The sequence below is a fragment of the Ahaetulla prasina genome, chromosome 2 (assembly GCF_028640845.1).
Source record: "Ahaetulla prasina isolate Xishuangbanna chromosome 2, ASM2864084v1, whole genome shotgun sequence".
NCBI lineage: Eukaryota > Metazoa > Chordata > Lepidosauria > Squamata > Colubridae > Ahaetulla > Ahaetulla prasina.
The window spans coordinates 84,551,346-84,574,810 of NC_080540.1; the positions used below are offsets into that span (position 1 = coordinate 84,551,346).

Genomic DNA, 23,465 nt, shown 5'->3' on the forward strand with positions numbered 1-23,465 from the left:
AGAATGATAATTCACACCGACAGGAGGAGGTTTTGTGTTTGATTTTGATATACATTAAAAATGTGTTAAACCTTTCCAGAGGCTTATAAAACCCATTTCTTTGGGTTAAGGTTCTGCATGAAATCTCATATCTGCTTTTTGGTGGTTTGCCACTCATCTTTTAGAGAGCATCAAAGCCCACAATAGGGGGTTTGGGAGCCATATGTTTCCCCACCATTGTTTAGACCCACCTGTTGGCAGTTCAGAGAAAATTTTATTATTATCCTCCCTTTGATAGAGTATTTCCCCCCATGTATATTATTCTGCTTCTTATAACATAAGAATATAGATTGTTTTGAAAACCAAGATTTAAGGTTTTAGTTTTGGCAAGTTTTCGATTTATTTCCTCCGATTCTCTTTTGAGTATCTTTATGTTGATCAAGTCGTTCATAATTAGGAAATATCAAAGGTATTTATTATGTCTCCATTGTGCTTAATCAACAATTTCATTCCTCAAGTACCCCCCCCCCCCATTGCTTGTGGAGATTTGGGCAGTTTCTCTCGCAGGTTGCAGGTTTCATGCCTCCCTTTCTCTCTGTTAAGGAGATTGAGAATTGTAAGGCTTCTCATAGCATAACAATATAATTGGTGCTGTTTGTCTTGATATGATGTTAGAACTGTTGGCACCTGGTAATATGACGTACCATCATTGTTTTTGGGTCATGTGCATTATCTGAAATTGCCAGAGAGCTCTTTGTTGCTGAATCTCAGGACTTATTAGGAACGGGTTCATCTCTGCGTTGCCTCTGTTCTTGAACTTGAAAGCAATGGGCAGGAGGGTGAGGGAATCAGCTTTAGAAAGCTTTCAAAAATCTTACAAATTTTAACTGATCTCAGTATTTCTCTGATGTTTGCAATAGTTCTAGATCCAGTACTTTAATTCTAAAACGCCTTGGTTTCTTTATAAATACATTTAATAATCATTTACCATTCCCTTAATAGATTTTAAAGCAAGGTTGTATAGAGAAAACTTTATATTTGCTGACGATAGATAAAAAAGTTGAATGGCATGTTTAGAAAGCCATCTTGAATAAACGATGTGAACTTGGTATTTCTGCTGAGGTCTTTGCTCTATAATCTGAAGACATTGACTGGGCAAATAGCAATCAATACATTTTGATACCACTATGTGATCTCGTTTTATTCCTGCTTATTGGAAGACTAGATTTAGACAGTCACTGAGTGGATTTGATTTAAATCAGGTCAATTTAAATCACTAGTAAAAAGGCTTTTTAGAATCTTTAATATTATTATTTGCAAACAAAATGAAGGTTTCCTATTTAGATTGCGGAACTTGGATTCATTGAATGAGTTTACCAAAAATGTAAATATTGCAGAATATACAGCCTCATGCTACATAACTATTTCATTACAAGCTGAATAAACTAAATTATTAATGTATCTCATATAGAAAACTATCTTTAGTTATATTTTTACTCCCAAAGCATTTTATTAAAATAAATTTGATAAAAAAATTTAAAAATCATTTTAAATAAAAAAAATCTGATTTAATTTTTTAAAAAATTTGATTTTTTGATTTTTTAAAAAAAATCATCGCTTTTTATCCACCCTGGACAGTCAAGAACCCAGAACTGTCTCAGTAATGACAGCAAATGGAGGTCTGATACAATATTTGTTGTTGTGCACCATATATACTATCTTGTTTCAGGTATGATGTTATGATTTCTAGTGTATATTTAATATTTTGTTGTTACTATGTGAGCTAGCCAGAGTTGATTTTGAATCAGGCATCACCTAAGACTAATTAATTAATACTTTCACATGTAGATGTTATTTGGACACTCCACTCTGTTTGCTATGATAGCTGTAATAATAGTGCTTATGTAATCTACACAAAAACACTTTTTAGACCTATAAATCATAGTTCTTTATCTTCTGGTGTAGAAAAATATCCTAAAAATAGTTGCATGTCCTAGAAGGAAAGAGGGAGAGAGAAAATTGCTTGTTTTCATTGCTTTTCTTCCTTTAAGATTCTTGCAAAATAAAAAGGGGAGGGAGAAAGGCCTGAAATTTCTTATTCCTGACATCAGATCCCAAACTGATAGATTATCTCTCCCAGCAGTTTCATGTAAGCATGAAACAAAAAGCCTTAGTCCAACCACTTTCTCAAAAGCTTTTCTTAAAAAGAGAAAGGAGATGGGGTAGTAGTTATTTAAACCACTTGAGTCTGAGGATGGCCTCTTCAAGAGGGAGCATACCACTGTCTCTGTCAAGGCTGGAAACTTTCCTTGCCCTTTTTAAATTAAAGCATGTCACGGGTTGGGAGCTAAGCCCAGTTAAAAGTGGTTTTCAAAAAAGTCCAAGTTAACTATGATCCCAAAGCAGCTTTCATCCACTTGAAATGAAGCAGGTCTGCACGATTTTTGATTGTCCCTCCCATATCTTGGGCCCAATCAACCCAAAAATGAAATGAATAGATTTCTTGATGCAGTAGGATCCAGAATGTATACAGCTTTCCCAAGAAAGGCTCTGGGATGGATTAACTTAAAGCATGTCCTTTTTTTCCCCCCCCACTCATCAGCAAAAGTGCATTTTATGAAAAAAGAAGATCTGGGTTGATCTAAGAACTGTGTCTTTAAATACTTCAACATGCGCTGTTCTACCTAAATCTTCACAGATTATTAAAACTGTTGTTTTGGATAGCTGAATTCTGTTATGCAAATACCATAGTATAACTTAATAATATTCCTTTATCACTATTACTGTGATTAATCTGTACTGATCACCATTATGCAAACAGGCAATTATGATTTATCTTTCTCGAACAACAAAGCCCCTCTAGAAATCTTGGTTGATTCATCATCTTTCGTGTAAAGTTCCCCAAAGAATGGCAACAGACAGCTCTCTATTTCCCCATCTCCTTTGTATGTGTATTTGGAATATGAGCATCCAGTAACTGGAGAATCAACACATTCAGCAGTTACTTACCCATCAGGAATACTTTAAATGTGCTTACATTTTTAATAGGCAAGACTAATTGAAACACTCCCAATAAAGTCCTTTTTCTAAGGGAGATCAAAGCAAATGTTTCATCATCGCCCCAAGCTAATGAATTTCAACCTGCTACTTGCAGCATTAAAGTGCACCATTGTGCAGAGAGGTGTGGATCTTCTTTTCCTTCCCCGTACGGGCTTACTTAAATTTTAATCCACCGTTGGAAGTGAAATTAATTAAAATAAAGGGTTTTATACCCAGGTGCACAGGTAATATTAAGAGTTACTGAAGTGAGATATAAATTATTGCAACAACTTTATAATTAAGCACATTAGATTCTAGATAATCTGCAAGTTTGTCGATCACTAATTCCTTATTATCACTACAGGTCGGATTACTCTGCAGTCAGAAGGGTCTCGTTTCTGTGACCTTCTATTTCCCCAGTCTTTCATTGCTCGTATCGAAAAACTCATCCCATGTAATTCATGAAAAAATCCTGAATTATTCCCTTTTAGTCCTGCCTGGCATTAAATATAAAATGATAGTTGCAAGGTGTAAATCTGGATAATAAGCAACATTGCTGTCCATTACCTTCCTGGTTGAAGTATGGGACAAAAATGATTGGCTAATCATTTATTAATCAAAATTTCCTTTCATTATGTGTGACTAAAAGTTATAATATTCATCAGTGGCTAATGAGTGGAAATTTATCATCAAAATCTACTTCATATTTAAAAAAAAGAGTAGGCTTCGCTTTCATCAATACAGTTTCATCATAAGGTTTGCTTATATAGGTAATACTCCACTTACGACTGTTTAACAATGGTTTGAAGTTACAATGGCCATAGAAAAAGTGGCTTATGACCCATCCTTAAAAATATAATCATTGCATCACCCCCATAGTCACATAATAGCAATTTGGAGGTTTGGCAACCGACTCCCGTTTGTGACAGTTGCAACCACGTAATCTTGATTTGCAAACTTTTCAGCTGACTTCTGACAAGCAAAGTCGATTGGGGAAGCTAGAGTCACTGAACAACGGTGTGATTCACATGACCGAGTGATTTGTTTAACGACTGTGACAAAAACGACTGTAAAAATCAGACCCGGTCATATGATAACTCATTTAACGACCACATTACTTATTGACCGAGATTCCTGGCCAATTGTGGTCATATGTCCAGGATTACTTGTATCTTTATTCAAGTTAAATATGTACTTTTATAAAATATGGAAATAGATTCCTCTATAAAAAGAACAGAAGTAATTGGAGAGCTAGTCAGTGTTTTCTGTGGAAAGATTTGAATGTGTGTGAGAGCTTTAAATGCATATTTATCAAAGCACCCGCAGAGTGCTAAATAAATACTATATAATGCTGTCAACCAGCACAACAGAGGTGAGATAAACACCCAGAGGCAGTTGAATTTGAAAGCCATTATTTTATTGGTATCCCACTTAGCTATACTGATTTAATAACTCTTTGTACAGCAAATAATTTATATGTAATCGGATGAGTTTGAACAAATTGCTATTTTTATTACTTACGACCGTGAGACTATTCTTGTTTATAGTGATTGATTCAAAGCCTCAGCCTAAGTCAGTGTTTTCTGTTTTACCTAAGGCTCCTCATTTTTCAGTATTAACGATTTAAATACTGAACCTCTGATGCCTCCTCTATCTATCATGCGCTTGTGGGTTAGATGTTATACTGTCCAGGAATTTGCATCCAACTGATAAACTGTCAACAGGTGTCACCCTTCCAAGCCATAGTTTCTGCCATTGGCGAGTGAATTTCTCATTTTCTTGCTACCACTTTCAAGTGGTTAGAATATTCATGAAGGAGACTAGGGCCCAAATGGAGATTCTACCTGCAGATGTTAATCTGGGTGGACAAATGTCAATTCCCATTTGTATCAGTTCATATAATGGGGCATTTATTTGACTTACAAAAGGTTTCTTTTCTTTTCCCTCTCCAGGTACAATTACAAGCGGGAATGGGGAATTTGGTGACTGGAGTGCCTTCAACCAAGTTGCTCCATGCCCAGCTGCTGCTCCAGCTGGAGAACTCTTCAGTAGCTCTGCTCAGCCAGGTGCTGAGCTCTTTGGCAACTCTGGTCAGCAGGGTCAATCTCCAGCTGCTGCAAATTCTGCTGACATGTTTGATTTGATGGGTACCTCCCAAGCCACAATGACCTCTTCTCAAAGCATGAATTTTTCCATGATGGGCTCTAACACTGTCAGCATTAATCTACCTATGTCAAGGTCACAGGTATATATAATTGTTCTGCAAGCCATTAATCCCCATTTTCTCCATGTTTGAAATGGTGTCTGAATAATTTAGACAAATACTTAGCTTATTTTATCTATTCTGAGTATTTTCTAGCCTATTTTACTTTGGTCGTTATTCTTTGAGATTCATTTAAGTAGAAAAAAAGAGTCATTCTAGAGCAACATATTGTAGCTGAATATTTTAATGGGTCGGAAAAAGTGTCAGTTGTTTCCTGTGTTAAGAGTTTGAAGAGGAAGCTCAATTACAAAATATTAGTCCTTTAGTTAGGTAAATTGGAGAGGTCAAACATGGATGGGAGAAAGAAGAAGATTTTTCTGAGTTTCTGGTCTTGGCATAAACTAATGATTCAGTTCCAGTATCTAAAGAGTTGGGAAGGACTTCAGAGTCATGTAGACAACTACTTGCCCAATGTAGGATTCGCCAAATTGTTTCTGACTGATGACTATAAAACCTTGTAGTTTTATCCCACTGGTTTCAGTCCTCCTCTTTTAAGAAGAGAAGAATAAGTCAAATTCTTCTATTGTGAAAAAAGTCAAATCCCTTTTCAGATATTATCATATTGCTACTTGGACATCTGTTCTACAGGCTAAACATATTCAAGTCTTTTAACTGCTTCTCTTGGAATTTGGTTTCCAGACCCCTTACTATCCTGGTAGGCCTCCCCTAAATTAAATTGTCAGCGTCCTTTGTGATCTGTGATCCCATACTGTGCAAACTTTGTAGGTTATTCCTGTGTCAAATTCTAGACCATTAAAGCATTGAATCTCATAACTCTAAAAATTTCTTTTCAATGTTTCCAGCCTTTGCAAAGTGTTAATCCAATGATACAGAAGCCTAATCCACTATATAATCTGGGCACAGAGATGGTCCCCAAAAATGTAAGCAAAACTCTGCCTTCAACGTGGTCCGATCCCAGTGTAAATATCAGTTTGGACAATTTAGTTCCTGGTATGCAGCCTTCAAAACCCCAGCAACCGTCACTGAACACAATGATTCAGCAACAGAGTAAGCAACCATTCCCTCCTATCTGTTCATGCATGTTTCTAAAACAGGTCCCTCTGAATGGGTTTGTGTAGGATTAAAGTTATCTTCATTTTGAAAATATTTTACATAACTTCAGTTTCAGTGCTCCTAGTATTTTGTCTCAATAGAGTTCATGTTACATTTCAAATAAATGTAGGCTTTGCCAGTTCAATAGTAAATTATGATTTTGCATCCATAAGATACCAAATACAATCTCAAGGGAAAAAATGCTGATTCTTCTGGCTGGCAAACTGCTTCCAGTAAAAATAGACAGTATTGGGATGAATTGAATACGGGCCTGATGATCTTTTAATGCTTCCTTTAAAGCTTGTAGTCACCTAAACATAGACGTGGTGGCTCAGTAGCTAAGACGCTGAGCTTGTCGATCAAAAGATCGGCAGTTCAGCAGTTCAGATCCCTAGTGCTGCGTAACGGGGTGAGCTCCCGGTACTTGTCCCAGCTTCTGCCAACCTAGCAGTTTCGACAGCACGTAAAAAATGCAAGTAGAAAAATAGGGACGACCTTTGGTGGGAAGGTAACAGCGTTCCGTGTGCCTTTGGCATTTAATCATGCCGACTATATGACCATGGAGATGTCTTTGGACAGCGCTGGCTCTTTGGCTTTGAAATGGAGATGAGCACTGCCCCCTAGAGTCAGGAACGACTAGCACATATGTGCAAGGGGAACCTTTACCTTTACTTTATAGATAGCGATGCAAAAGGAGTTTGGATTGAGGAATGTTGGAAATGAAAATGAAGCTTATTCAGGAACTACTGACTAGAATTAATTGGTTCCCACATTTCTATATTCTGTTGTACAATATAAATTAGTAGTACTCAACAGTTACGTGGTTGGTTGATTTGTGTTAGCTTTAACCTATCTTTAAATGTTGGAAATGTACAGCATCATCATCATGAACGTCCTTTCCAAATATCAAAAAGTGATAACTCTTTATTTCTCTGTTTTGGATCTGAACCTTTTGTAATCCACCAGTATACATTGTGGCTTGCCAATATGCAGCAGGCAAGCAAAATTGTAAGTAATGAGATGATGTCAGTTTGAAAGCTCACAAAGTATAGCCATATTTAATCTAGTGGTATATCATACCCATTTACTTCTTTTATCGACCTCTTTTCTCAAACACTTGGGAAATCCCAAATCCATCTCCAGGCAATAATGGTTCTTCCTAATTATAATGTCCAGTCAGAGATAAGGGAAATTCAAGCAGAAAAGGAAATGAGGCTTTTTTCCTCACCCCAATGAGGTTGGGAATGTGCTATAGGTGCATAGATCACTCAACATCAAAACATGGTGATAGGGATTTTGCTAAGGGAAAAGAAAGAGAAGCTGAAATTTGGAAGCACTAAAGCTGCAACAAGTAGAAGTTAATACTATATAGTAATATTAGATATTAGAAAGGTATGGAGTGGTGCTCTAAAGGTTGTGACTTGAATTTTAATTTATTTGAAAGTTTGATTTGAATACATCTCCAGGGAAAAGAGAGAGAGAAAATTTGCCTTAAATAAGAAAGACAGCAAACATTTAAAATGCTTTATTCTTAAACCACGTTTTTCTTCCAGATATGCAACAACCTATGAATGTGATGACTCAGAATTTTGCAACTTTGGGCCTCAACTCACCCCCCAGCATGATGCCTCTTCGACCTCCAGCAAACCCATTGATGGGCAGCCCTGTTCCCGTGGGGATGGGAATGCCTACCGCAATGACTAGCACAATTGGGATGGCTTCCATGGGAGGCCCTAACCCTATGATGAACCAGGGCATGATGGGAATGAATGTGAACATGGCAATGCCAAATTCTGGAATGGGTTTGTCGGGTACAATGGGCTTGGGAGTTCCTAATATAGCTGTGGCATCCTCTATGACTCCTGGAACTGTGCAACCTAAGCAAGATGCCTTTGCCAACTTTGCCAATTTTAGCAAATAAAGATTATAAACCAATCAGATCGAATGAAGGATTTTAGCTGCACAAATAAAGCTGGGATAAGGGTGAAAAATGCTGATCAAATGCTTTTTTTCTTCTTTTTATTGCTTATTTTAAAGGAATCCACATATGAATCCAAAGGTCATTTTTTTTGAACTCTAAAACTACTTTTGTTCAAGTTTTGGAATTGAATGTTCTTCCAGTGAATTGACACTGCAATGTCTAGGCCATGTTTTATAATGGGACAATTCAAAGCTTTTCCGGTAGCAGCAACCGTTTTAACTTTGAAACTTATGGGAAGAATGGAATTTGGGGGTAAATACGTGTGAAACTAATTTTATACTTGATTTCTCCCCCCCCCCCATTGGAATCTGTTTTATCTTAATTGGATCCATTCCTTTTCCTACCACTGAGTCAAATTTGAAGTCAAAGTATGCTGATCAATTTTTTATAAGAAAATATATATATATATTTTTGTCCAAAATGGCTTACATATGTGATTATGGCTAATTCAAAGAGACCTGGAATGTATATATACTTTTGCTACTCTTCCAGCAACACTGTTGTACTATCCAAATTTTTATTATAGACCTCTTCGAGCAATTTGCCTACGAATAAAGCTGGGGCAGGGAGAGATGTTCCGGCCAGGTTCTGCTCTATAATATTCTGCACAGGACTGGTGGAAATATTCCCCAGAACTGCTACATGGTTTCCTTTTGGAGAACTCTTATGTATAATTTGGAATTCTTTTAAAATTGTTTTCTGCAGTTCTGCATCAGCGGCCAGTGGCATATTCCCTAGCGTTCTCTGGGGTTATTGTTTACATCACCGATAGTCTGAAGGCAGCAATGTTTATTCATTCTTTCTTTCTTGCGACTTTACAAACAACAGGATGACTTGTCTTTTAAGTTAATGGTAATCATCTTCAAACATTTTGTCAAGCCAATAGCATTAAATTTTAGATTTTATACAATTGTTGGCTTTGTTTTATGTAAATATGGCCTTAGCGATTGCAGAATCCAATAGAGAGGAGTTAAATATATATAAATATATATATATTATTATTATTAAAGGAAACCTGTAGCAGTCAGATTTTATGAATCAAATGAAAATAAAAGAAGTGAATGAATGAATGAAAGATTTTTTTTCCTTTTACCTGTTCAAAAGAAAGCCTCCATTTAGGATCACCCACATATCATGATTTTTAATCTGGCATGCAGAAGTTCAATTTATGTTTGCAACGTCAGGGCTGCTACTGAAATAAGTACTATATTCTAGGTATTAAAACTTCATTGCTTCCCCCTTTCTTCTGTTGGTTACTTTATTTTTTTATTGTTCCTATTAAATTGATTAAAATTTATTTCCATTGTACTCATAATGTTCTGTTATGCATAACATTAAAGTGTTCATTAAAAGCACTGTTGGGGCTGTTCTTCCTTTCATTCCATTTGATGTTTATGAGAGCAGTTGGGGGGAATAAGGATCATTTGGGTAAAGTAATTTTTATAAATAATTTAAAAATGTTTAATGACTTCTTATCACCCACCTTTTCTATCCGACTCTACTGTTAAAAATTAAAAATGAAGCAGCCAAGATATCTTGACCCACTCCAGCCTTGCTAATGCTCCATCTACAACATTTCTAATTAGGCAGAAATTCATGTACTTCAGCTAAGTGGTAATGAAAAGTGATTCATTTGCTGAATAAGAGATGAGAGTGAGTGTAATTAGCTGACTGTGGTTTTTAATCTTTCAACAATTCAGTGTGTTTAAATTAGTTTCATAAAATAGGAGCTTTCAAGTGTTGTTACATCAAAGTAATCAAGACAAGCTTTACTGGCTGAGCAGGACAGATCTTCAGTTCCAATTTTGAAATCCTTGAACTTTTTTGTGGGAATTGTCTTCATAACTTCGGCTTGTGACAGATGTTAAGAAGCAGAAAAAGAAAGAAAGCATGCAAATAGAACCCGAATTGCAAGTGATGGCAGCAGATTGGTTCCATGGAGGAATGGAGAAGTGGTCAAAAAGATTTTTTTTTATCCACTGGGATGGCAAAGTACCAAAATCCAGGAATATGGTCTGTCTATACATACAGTAAAAGACCAGATTGTGTCTCTTCAAATTAGAATGTTTTGCAAGAAATGTGGAACCAAGCTGGGTTGAACCTGGACTAGATTAATGCTTTGGAACACATGGTGAAACCTGTCAGATATTTTGCTAGAAGTTATTACCTTTTGATTGTATCCTGCTGTATGCTTTCCGTGGACACTGAGGCACGTAACAATACATTCAGGGCAGGTGGGAAGTATAAAAGCAGAACCTATTGGCAGCTTTTCAAATCTGAGCCTCTTCAAACCTGGTCAACAGGTACCAACCAGACTTGGATATGATTCTGGAATATGTTTCTGCAAATATCCAAGAAAGGAAATGGAAAGCAAATATAGAAACTGAGAACCTTTCCCTTTTCTTTGATGATGTGAATATTTTTCATGCATGGCGGGATCCAAAATATCCTCCCAGTAGGCAGATTTAATTAATTATATTTGACACACAGAGTCACACTGGCAATTTAATGATTCAAGTAATACAGCCCCCAAACAAATGTTCTAAGAAAAAAGAAATCGGGTAAAATAAACTTTTGGGGGCAAGTGATGGGATGTATTTTGGGAAGTTTGGCACTAAATCTATCCCTAAAGTCCATCTTCCATTCTGATGCCAGAAGACCCAGAAAAAGGATTATTTCCCAAGGATGCATTGGACACAATAAGAAACTTTATATATTTCCAACATACTGAAAAGTCCAGGCCATAGTGATGCTGACCACTGAAACAATATGTATTATCCTTTATGGAAAACAGCCTATATTTCGCCATTTCAAACAATAGCTAATGAATAAATAAAAGATTTATTGGTAATATGGTAATGCAACATATTCTAACAGAAGTGATGTTTAAAACTACTAAATGAGAATTGGTGGCAACATCTGTTTTATCTTGATCCATCAACAAAGAACCGCCTAACATTTTCTGTGGAAAGAAGGAACAAAAAGGACAGATTTATCAATAAACAGCTTGTATAATGTGAGCAATCCTGTGCTTGGTGACAGTAATAGTAAAACAACGCTTAAACCCTCTTTTTTTTCCTCCTCTCTTCTCAGAGTTTAGGTTTCTAGAGATCGCAGGAAATTGAACTGTTTGGCTATGCATTCAGTCTGAAGAGCAATAATGATCCTAAATGCTAATTATGAAAGTCTTTTTGAAAACAGATAATTATATAGCCAGCAGCACCATCACAAATATTGGCAGACATTTGTATTCTTCCCTAGTAAGGAAAAGATTGGCTAGAACTGAGCAACAGAAATCTGACTGACTCAGGATTGACTGTAATGGGAGGAGAAATAACATTGAGTATTTTGGAAAAGAGTAACAACAGCAGCAACAACATTTTTTAAAAAAACAAGAGCCTCACATGCTGCATATTTTGTTCATTGTAACTGAGTATTTGTCTATGGCTTGTTTCTGGTTTAATATTTTAATATATTCTTTGGAACTGCAAAATGAGTTTTTTAAAAAAAAGTTATAAGTAATTTGATTAAAAATATAAATTAATGATCCACAATATAGATTTGATCCCCAACAACTCTGGGGAAACTAATGCTTTTCAGGTTTTCTCAGCATAGCAAAGATATCCCTGAGTTCTGTGAAGGATGGAACACTGACTTTGTAAAGAAGTTTTCGTACAGGAAAAAAAAAGACAAACAAAAATTTTGGTGGAGGAAAGTCAACTAATTACACATTTAATACAAGAATCTTTCATGCAATCTTCGCAGAAAGATTGGCCTAGCATGTATTCTTCAAAACCCCTTAGATCACACTTAGGTCTTGTGATTCCAAAAGAAACAATGAATTACATCAACATCCTACTTATTTGGGGTGGGAATGCATATTAAAGTCAAGAGAACTTGGCCATTTTCTTGAGATTTGAAGCCATGTCAAGCTAAAATCAATATCTGATATTGTATGTGCCAGTTAATTAGAAATTTAGTTGTGACTGTGGAACTGTCCTTCTAATGTTTGTGGATTTTCACAAGAAAAAAGCCGGGCAATTTATATCAGTATTTCTCAACAATGGCAACTTTTAAGATGTATGGGCTTCAATTCTTCGCATGCTGGTTCGGGATTTCTGGAAGCTGAAACACATATTTTAAAGCCACCAAGGTTGAGAAACCCTGATATACGACATGTTGCTATTATGAAAAAGCAATTTAAACTGCAGATAGGATTGGATTTGAGATCAAGAAAACAGTTGATGTTCCGGACATTCTAGGTCAAGACATAATTGCCTTTATATTCTATTTCCTTGGAGATAATCAGAGAACGAAGCTCAACAATTGTACCTGGTTATTCATATTGTAATATTTCTTGTGGTGTTTCTCACAATTTAAGTACTAGTTATACTCAGTGGTTACATTTCCAGCAAGATACAACAAATTCTGTCATCTATAAAGGTAAAGGTCGCACATATGTGCTAGCGTTCCCGACTCTAGGGGGCAGTGCTCATCTCCGTTTCAAAGCTGAAGAGCCAGCGCTGTGCAAAGATGTCTCCGTGGTCATGTGATCAGCATGACTAAACGCCAAAGGCACACAGAACACTGTTACCTTCCCACCAAAGGAGGTCCCTCTTTTTCTACTTGCATTTTTTACATGCTTTCGAACTGCTAGATTGGCAGAAGCTGGGACAAGTAATGGGAGCTCATCCCGTTACACGGCACTAGGGATTCGAACCACTGAACTGCTGACCTTTCAATTGACACACTCAGTGTCTTAGCCACTGAGCCACTGCGTCTCTGCCATCTATAACAAGTGCTAAATAGGTTCATGTATCTTTAGTGGAGCTGGAGTTGTTACCATAATAATGATCAAGTGCAACCACTTTATTTGATTATTTGAAGAGTTCTGACAAGGTAGTATGACATGAAATGCATGGAACTGAATGCCATGTCTTACTTAAAACCCATTACAAATAGAACCAGGTTGCAACTAAAATTGTACAGAGCTGATGCTGCTAAGTATAAAAAAAAGAGCAAACAGTTTCAGAGAAATGATTTTTACCTTACCTAGCAGAAAACAACATTGGCCTAACATTTCATTTCTAATTAATTACAGATTGTGATTTAGACTCACATCTAGTCATTTGGACATCATTCCTCTTTCCTGAAACTCTCAGAACCCATAATAGTTTGCAGTGAAGCATGCACCCATACATAAGAGCTAGGAATTAAACATTGCCTTAGGTAAATCCCTGGAAAATAATAGCTAGGTAAATTATTTTTATGTGAGTTGCATTTTCTGAAACAATACTTCTTAAGAAGGAGATAATTTGCACCCAAATGTTTGTCAAGCGGCTTCAGCAGCTTCTTTGCGAGGTGTGTTTAGTGATTGATTTTTAAGAAGAATGCTTGAAACAATACTGAAGACCTTTCCAACAGAGCTTTAAATAATATTGGTCCAGAAAACCATTTCCGTGCTAGAGGCTGCTTCCCTGTACAGCCCGCCTGAGATTTCTGCTCTTCCATCCAACTAGACTGAACCAAGGAGGACATGCTCTGTTATTCTCAAAAGTGGTGGAAACTCCCTCTGGAAGGATTGGCCTAGTGTAAGTTCCTTCAACTTTTTTTTTTTTTAATGAACTTCCTAAGTAGTACAAGTTGCCAGTGGCTTCTTTCTTCTATTGCAAGCTTTGATGGGTAATCCCTCAGAAGACTCCATGCCACCTCTGACCTCTGGCAAGAAATATACCGTTCAACCATTTCGCAGTGCTGAGTTCTACTTGTATATACAATTGTACAAAAAAGACGAACGCTCGGTAGCATTTCATTCAATGTGCTAAACATCTCTTTTAGAAATCCCAAGCGTTTTATGATCCAAATGGTTATTTTAAAAAAGGCAAAAAATTGCAGGGTACCATAAGGTTCTAGTTTAGTAATTAACCAGTTCTTTTAATAGACCCTCAATTACTTTGTTCCGTCGTAAAGTAGTTTGAACAGAGCACACACACACACACACGCATGCATGCATGGAAAGATATACAAACATTTTAAGATAAAGCTACATTCGACATCTGGGAACCTCTGAACAGCTGGCTACCTAATGAATATGCATCTGCTTAAGAGGCTGTAGTCCATTAATAAACCAATAGATATAAAGCAGAAACCATCTTCGTCAGCTTCAAATGAGATTGGATGCAATGTGCTGTGAAGTGTCATTGTCACATTGAATTGGGCTGCTGAGGTTAACAACCAACTCTTCGACGCCCACGCCTTTGTGCTTGCAAACAAAGCTCCATTTCCCCTCCTTTGCAAAGCAAGGGAAGTAAAGATGAGATATTTTGTTTTGCTTTTTTACATGTTAAAATTTTCAGCTGTGTGATGGATACCGGATTCTTTTCCAGTGGAGATTTTCCTCATCCTTTGCATGACTAAAAACTGGTCCTGCGTTTCAGAAAAAAAACAGCAGCTAACTTTAGTAGTGCAAATCAGTTAAATAACTCTTAACGTTCTACTGTGCAAATAGATCCATTGCTCAATCAATATCTGATCTAAAAATTCAGCTTTCAATTTGGAGGACTAATCACTGGAATAATATATCTGTAGAGGCAACCAAATGCGCTTTTATTCTTATTTTCTTCCAAAGTGTATATATACTATTCGTTCTCATAGAAGAGGCTCTGGTGCCAGTATCTTTTCACTATGCCTTGAGCACAATCTATGGTGGGTACAAACCTCTTGGTTGCTCTGTGTGTGTGTAGGTGTGTAGGTGCTTCTTTTCATAACTTCAAACCAATAAGATGTCACATAGACTAGTGATGATGCTGTCCATTCAACTGTGTCCTGTTCTTGGTGAGTCTATTGGACCAGCTCTCTCCACATTTTCTGATCTTGTACAGCTTCCTTCAACCGTTTCATGCTCTGTGTGGTGTCAGCTTTGACGGTGTCTAGCCACCGGGGTTTTTGGCGGCCTCATTTCCTTTCACCACTGACCATTCCAAGCATAACTGCTTTTTTCCAGCGAGTTTGATTGCATGACAGTAACGCGGCATTTTGTGATTTTGCCTTCCAGCGATATGTCTGGTTTTATATGTTCCGCTACTTGCTTGTTTATCAACTTTGCTGTCCAAGGAATGTGCAGGAGCCTTCTGCAACACCACAGCTCAAATGAATCAATTTTCCTCCTGCCTGGTTGTTTTAATGGTCCAACTTTCGCAACCATAGGTAGCTATAGAAAACACAATAGTACAGATTAATTCCCAGACTGATGCTTTTTTGCACTCAAATCGTATTTATCATTGTGCAATACGATGCTTTATTTCTGGACTGCAGATAGACACTAATTTACTACTTTGATCAATCTGCAACCGTAGGAAAATGAATTCTTGCAGGCATTTGTTTTCTTTTCTATGTCTTCACTGTCAATCCTATTTTGACATTTCCATTCCTCATAGTGGTCATGAGATCATCTTCTTGATGTTCAGCAGGAGGACAAATTTCTTCACTTCTTTAATCCTTTTGATCAGACTTTTCAGGCCTTATTTCAGTTTTGGGGAGGTGAATTGTGTTGTCAGCATATCGAAAAGTGTCGATGTTCCTTCCTCCAATCTTTACACAACTTTTCAGCGCAGCCCCAACCAAACATAGTTTTGTTTTCTGATGTTTTGCACATAGACAGACACTAATCAAGTTTGGTTTTCTGGCTTTACTTACTGGCTACAGTATAAAGGCATATTTTAATAATAAGGTTGCCAAAGATCCAGCCAAGAAAATAAAAGGAAAAACACTTTAGAACTGTGTTGCGTCAGTTACTCTTTAACACTTGCCAGCTTACTGCCTAAACTGAGTTCTTACAGCAGATTGAACTAAAGGTGTAGAAAAGTCACTGCTAAAGGATTCGAATCTCCCTGTGTTCTCCAGACTAGTCTGTTTTTCTTCAGGACCATCCTATTCAGACTGGAACAGTCTACTGGATAATCCAAGATCCTTCTTCTTCTGGAAGATTTATTTTTAGAAACTATCGGTCAGTTTCCAAAACACCTATCAGGCAATTAACAGGCAAAAATAGTAGCAAATTCTAGCAAAATTTTAAATGGTAATTTGAGGTGGGGTTGGAGAGAAGTAAAAAAAAAGCTAGAGTGATAGCTTATTGATGACAGGAAGTTACATCAGCAGTAGGGGAAAAGGCTGAACTTTGACAATGCAAATTATTGTCTCTTTCTGAAGCGAAATTGTTTATATTAAATTTACAATATTTCTCTTATTCATTTTTGATGAAATATTGGGGTCTGAGAGTTTGATGTGTGTGTGTATGTGTGTGTATAGAAATACAAATGAGAAAGTCAACCAGACAAAGAAGGCTGGAATTGACTGATTATCAGTTAATTATCTTGAATATCATTTTTTTCTTTTGTTTAGTTTAGATAGGAAGGTTACAATCAACATAACATCGCAACTATTACTGTTCTTTTGTCTCCAAGAAGCCAGTATAAAAGATCAAAGTAAGTCCTTCAGTTAAGCACTTACATCAATGGTGGGATTCAAATTTTTTTACTACCAGTTCTGTGGGCTTGGTGGGCATGGCAGGGGAAGGATACTGTAAAATCTCCATTTCCTCCTGATCAACTGAAACTCGGGAGGCAGAAAATAGGTGGGGGCAGGGCCAGTCAGAGGTGGTATTTACCGGTTCTCCGAACTACTCAAAATTTCCACTACCGATTCTCCAGAACTAGTCAGAATTTGCTGAATACCACCTCTAATTTACATGGGATAACTCCTCTGTTCTTTCCCAGGGCCAAAATAGAGCCTTTTTATGTTACTCTAACTCATTGTTCCACAAAAGAGAAAAATGTATGCCTACTTTGTAATAACTTACCCAAAGAATGGTCCAATGCCCATCTCATAACGAAAATAATCTGGCTACTTTCAGGCTTCTCCTTTACCAAAAACTCCAGATCAGCTTTCCATAACCTGGTGACCTGTGGATATGTGTGTGTGAAGACTTACGTTAATGCAACAACTGCCCAACCTCTTTATCCAAAAACTTTTCCAATTCTGAACCCATTACCCACACGGCCATTCAGGTGGATAAGATCCTGAATGCAGAAGTGGAAATTCAGTTTCTTGATTTCCCCACTATAATTGGTTTATTAATGACAGCATCTTAATGATCTGTTTAAAATAAATAAACCATTCTCACCATTTCAAAGGTTTTTTGTGAGGCTCAGCTGATATTAAAATAGCACCAACCTTATGTGCTTTTTCAGCAAGTGACCTAATTAGTTAATAAAGTAATTGAATATTAAAAAGGATGTTGCAAGTGATTAAAATTTAAGAGCCTTCAGAACATTATTAAAGCTATAAATCATACATCACTGTTTTAATTTGCATAGCTATGGAATTACTAATGGTCCCACGTGAATATGGTACTTGGCAATTAGTCTTTTATACAAAATGTTGGCAATGCCAGGATAGTTTACCAAAATTGTCTCTTCTGCGTATGTTTTTGGGCTAATTTCTGGTTTGAATGTACACTGGGGGAGAGAGGGAAGGTTATTTTTTTAGGGATTCAGATCTTCAAATGGCAAAGGCACGCTATGTTCCTTTATGTGCCTGGACAAGGTATCTCAAATGACTCTAACGTTTCTCTGAATCCCCTTGACATTGATTAATTCACAGCCACAGCTGTGAGTAAGGACACAATCTCTGCTATGCTTTCATTTTGCTTAGGATGTATCGCTGGATTTCCCAAGACAGCCCTTGAAAGTCTGCGTTGGTGAAGTACAAGCAAGGTAGCCCACAGAGTTGCCAACAACTTCGTTTCAGGCCATTCATTGCAACTGGAGGCCTATTGTCCTTAATGAAACTGAAGCTCACAACGTAGACAAATCTGCTTCAAGCTCTGTGGTTTCCTGCCTGCTCTTTCCAGAATCCGGGCTGGGGGGGGCGGAGGAGGGCGAGGCATTCAAGGCCAGATTTGTGCATATTGTTTGTGACTTCTCTGTATTACAGCTATTGTATTTCCAATGTAGTATAACGTTCCAATAACATTGCTGCAGGTACCTGAGGTATCCCCTTCTATATCTCTGTTTATCGGTAATCTGTAGATTGCACCTTTTCTCCTGGAGCTCATGGTGACCCGCATGGCACTCCCTCCTTCAAATCCTCCCTCCCCCCCGCCACTCCTCCTCAACAGAGAGACTGAGCTGTGAAACAATGCCTGCCAATCCAGCTTATGCATCGCAGCCCCCAAAGGGATGTTGCCAGCCAGACGAAAGTCCAAGGATCGTGTATTGTGTTGGACACGCAGATACACAATGCACCTTGACCCTCTTCTTGCAATTAGACACTGTTTCTGCAGGAGAGCCCCCTTCTGCACTGAGAACTGTTCCCCTTCAAAGAAAAGCCTACACGCACTTGATTTCAAATCACCATTGCATGGTTTCGCGGAACAATACATCAGCATCCTTCCTTGTTTTTGTTATTTTATGGGCCTATTAATCGGGCAAAGTGTTACCCAAAATGTCATCCTCTAGCCTGAATGCTGAATGGGGGGACGTGGGAGATCTAGATGTCTTCTCATCTCTAATCGGTGCTTAATTGCTCGCTCCTCCTGTGGGACGATGCTTGCTTGCACACCCATCTTCTGCTCTCCTTCTGAATCTCTGGCGGTGAGAAAAGGTTGCTTGCACTTCAGGCGTTCTGCATCATAGCATAAACTTGAAGCACCGAAAGACCTAACAACTATGCCTTTTACGCGCCCTCCTATTCCCAATGTGATATTGAACGGCTATTTTGGTTTTGCACAGTCAGTGCATTTCACTTTGAAAAGCTTACAAGGCCAGAAGCTACAGGCAGTTGCCTTCTCCTTGAGATGCCTGCCTTCCTCCGTCTGGTTTGATGAAAGCCGATGCTTCTTGTTCATTAGCTGATGGTGATGGCGGCAGACAAAGGCAAAGCCAAGAGTCAGAGGAGTTGCTAGAAAACGATTCACACACCGGTACTCCTCCTCGGTGCATTGAAGCTCTGCAAGCCCTGGCTGAAGGCTGAGGTTTTAATTAGATAGCCGTCTAATAGGAGAAGCAAATGCTGAGAACCTCTAACCCAGGGAAGAACGATAAGCTCCCTACTCCCTTTGAAATAAATTAAGTCCCATGGTCTTTACACTATAAGGAAGTCATTTGCCAAGGTGGGAGGACCAAACCCTGCACATCTCTGAATGGGATAAGAGCTGTCACAACAGCCAAGGACTTCAGTGCAAAATAAGTTGCCAGGTCCTATTTATGTCAATCCAAATTCAGCACCTTTTTCATTTCCAAGGAGTAATAAAATTTGGAGAGAAATTGGTTGGCCCATTTATAGATTTTTTTTCAGGTTTGTTTTTTTTTTACTTTATTTACAGAGGGGAGGGCTATCCAATGGCAAAGTGAATGCTGCTTCCATTGCTCCCCTGTCTCTCCCACCCCTGCATCTTCCACTCATCTCATTAGGTGGGTGATTCATCCTGGCGACAGGGATGATTTAATATCACCCATCCCACTGACACAATTAGAAGAGTGGCAACATTGACTTATTTGACTGGAGAAAGGATAACAGCTACATTTATTAATGATTGGAAACCCCTTATGGACTTTTTGCTGAAAAAAGAAAAACAAACTTGTGATGTATGGGTTTAATGATTAGAAAGGGAAGACTATGGCAAGAAGGAGCTATGCTGTAGTCCTATGGGGGAGGGTAAAATATAAATGCTCTTAAGAAGACCACTTCTTATAATTTCTTTTTCTTTCTTTCTTTCTTTCTTTCTTTCTTTCTTTCTTTCTTTCTTTCTTTCTTTCTTTCCTTCCTTCCTTTCCTTTCCTTCCTTCCTTTCTCTCTTTTCTTTGTTCTTTTCTTTCTTTTCTTTCTTTCTTTTTCTCTCTTTCTTTTCTTTCACCTTTTAATATACCTTTTCTCTTTCAAAATCTGTATTTTGTATTTATTCTTTTAAAAATGTATTTAATAAAAAATTTATGTATATAATAATACATATATCAATCTCTATCTGTCTATCATGTCTCTATCATCCCTCTATCTCTCTATCTTTCTATCATCTAGCTATCATCTAGCTATATCATCTAGCTATCATCATCATCTATTAATAGATGATGTTAGGCTATTTTTGCACAAATGTCACATGTACCAAGAGACAAAAGGATGGCCAAAATATTGGAACTTTGATGTGATTGTTTCTTAGCAAATATAGATTAATTCTCCTAGTTGGGAATTTTAAACCTCTGGTCATATTAAAATCTTTTGCTAAATATAAACAACAATATTTAGTTGTATTTATACCAAAAAGCTAGTGGACAGTATTCCAGCTGAGCTATTCAAAATTTTAAAAGACGATGCAGTAAAAGTGCTACAGTCAATTTGCCAGCAAATTTGGAAAATTCAACAGTGGCCACAGGATTGGAAAAGGTCAGTTTACATTCCAATTCCAAAGAAAGGCAATACCAAAGAGTGTTCAAACTATCACACCATTGCACCCATTTCACATGCTAGTAAAGTTATGCTCAAAATGCTACAAGCTAGGCTCCAGAAGTATGTGGCTTGAGAACTACCAGAAGTACAAGCAAGATTTCAAAGGGACAGAGGAACTAGGGATCAAATTGCCAACATACCCTGGATCATGGAGAATGCTAGGGAGTTCCAGAAAAACATCAACTTTTGCTTCAATGACTATGCTAAAGGCTTTGATTGTGCGGATCACAACAAATTGTGGCAAGTTCTTAAAGAGATGGGAGTACCAGACCATCTTATTTGTCTCTTGAGAAACCTGTATGCGGGTCAAGAAGCAACAGTGAGAACTGGACACGGAACCACTGATTGGTTCAAAATTGGAAAGGAGTCTGGCAAGGCTGTATACTGTCACCCTGCCTATTTAACTTATATGAAGAACACATCATGAGAAAGGCGGGGCCAGATGAATCAAAAATTGAAATTAAGATTGCCGGAAGAAATATCAACAAACTCAGATATGCAGAAGATACCACTCTAATGGCAGAAAGTGAAGAGGAACTAAAGAGCCTCTTGATGCTGGTGAAGGAGAGTGCAAAAAGTTGGCTTGAAATTCAATATTAAGAAAACTATGATCATGGCATCCGGCCCTCTCAATTCCTGGCAAATAGATGGGGAAGAAATATAGGTAGTGACAGATTTTATTTTCCTGGGCTCCAAGATCACCGCAGATGGGGACTGCAGCCAAGAAATTAAAAGACGCTTGCTCCTGGGGAGGAAAGTTACAGCAAATCTAGACAGCGTACTAAAAAGCAGAGACATCATCCTGCCAACAAAAGTGTGTATAGTCAAGGCTATGGGTTTCCCAGTTGCAATGTATGGCTGTGAAAGTTGGACCATAAGGAAAGTTAAGCACCAAACAATTGAGGCCTTTGAACTATGGTGCTGGAGAAGACTCCTGTGAGTCCCTTGGACTGCAAGGTGATCAAAGGCTGTTAAACCGGTCAGTCCTAGAGGAGATCAACCCTGACTGCTCTTTGGAAGGCCAGATCCTGAAGATGAAACTCAAATACTTTGGCCACCTAATGAGAAGGAAGGACTCCCTGGAGAAGAGCCTAATGCTGGGAACAATTGAAGGCAAAAGAAGAAGGGGATTGCAGAGAACAAGGTGGCTGGATGGAGTCAGTGAAGCAGTAGATGTGAGCTTAAATGGACTCAGGGGGATGGTAGAGGAGAGGAAGGCCTGGAGGAACGTTGTCCATGGGGTTGCGATGGGTCGGACATGACTTCGCAACTAACAACAATACTAAAAAATGAAAAAAAAAACACTAAACAACATACTATACGTACCTTTTATAGCAGCTAAATCTAAGAGGAGGAGAAGGAGGAGGAGGAGGAGGAGGAGGAGGAGGAGGAGGAGGAGGAGGGGGAGGGGGAGGGGGAGGGGGAGGAGGAGGGAAAGCAAAGGCACTAGTAAACAAATGCTAACTAAAACTAAGGAAAACCAAAATGTCCTCTAGGGTTTTCAGTAGGAACAACCAGCCTGCAGCATAGGATCCACAGATGGTATAGAAATGAGAAACGAATTAAAGGCACTGAAGGTGCTAGGTTAGGGTTCCCCAACCCTCCCATGAGGATGTGTTCACTCTGGGCAGGCTGGACAGCAATCCATGGAAGTCAGACTAATCACCATATTTATTTCTAAGCTAAAGCAAATCAGTGTTTTCCTCTAGGTGCTGTTTAGATAAATTCTCCTCCACAGAATTTGTTTCTCCCAGGAAGGTTATTATTTGATTATTTATTTATTTGTCAAACACAACAGTATATATAAGTATAAGCATGAAATAACCATACAAATTGGATACAATCAAAGGGAACATTAGGACAGGAACGGTAGGCACGTTGGTGCTCTTATGCACGCCCCTTACAGACCTCTTAGGAATGGGGTGACGTCAATAGTAGACAGTTTTTGGTTGAAGCTTTGGGGATTTTGGGAAGAGACCATGGAGTCAAGTAGTGCATTCCAGGCATTAACAACTCTGTTTCTGAAGTCATATTTTCTACAATCAAGATTTTTTTTACTTTGATGAAAGACAATTTACCATATATATTATATCAAAGGAAACTCCAGAAGGTGTGAATTCTCCAACTCTGAAAGTTTTTAAGAAGGGATTGGACAACCATTTGTCTGAAAAGGTGTAGGGTTTCCTGCCTGAGCAGGAGGTTGGACTAGAAGACCTTCAAGGTCCCTTCCAGCTCTGCTGATCTGTTTTGTTCTGTTCTGTTCACACACAACCAATTACAACAATGAGTTTATCTTGTTACTGGATGGGAATAAAACTCTTGCACCCTTTCCAAAGTCCTGTTTCAGAAGCCAAGCAGCAACAGAGAAAAACCAGATTATAAGAACTGAATGGGGGAAAAAAGACAGGAACTAGAAGAAAACATGCACAAATATTTCCAACCTTGTGCCTTAAATCCGGCATTCTGCAGCTTTGTTTGAAATTTTAAACAATATCCCTTCTAATTAGTAATTGCTCTAATTACTTGAAAACAACGGGCGGCCTTTTAGATCCCGTTAAAAAGATTTTCCGATGAAGCACTTCGAGGACCTTCCATGCTAAAAGCATTCAATGCTAATTCAATTACATCTGTTTTTAAGCCACCTGCTCC

General features: G+C 38.0%; 1 protein-coding gene across 1 annotated transcript in view; it reads left to right on the plus strand.

Moving 5' to 3' along the window:
• Positions 1-9,670, plus strand: part of CLINT1 (clathrin interactor 1) — a 79,608-nt gene extending 69,938 nt beyond the window's left edge. The window contains exons 10-12 of the mRNA XM_058167647.1: positions 4,971-5,263; positions 6,085-6,289; positions 7,888-9,670. Coding sequence (XP_058023630.1) covers positions 4,971-5,263; positions 6,085-6,289; positions 7,888-8,255 — 866 coding nt within the window. The 3' untranslated portion in view covers positions 8,256-9,670. The remainder of the gene's footprint in view (positions 1-4,970; positions 5,264-6,084; positions 6,290-7,887) is intronic.
• Positions 9,671-23,465: the final 13,795 nt, after the last annotated feature.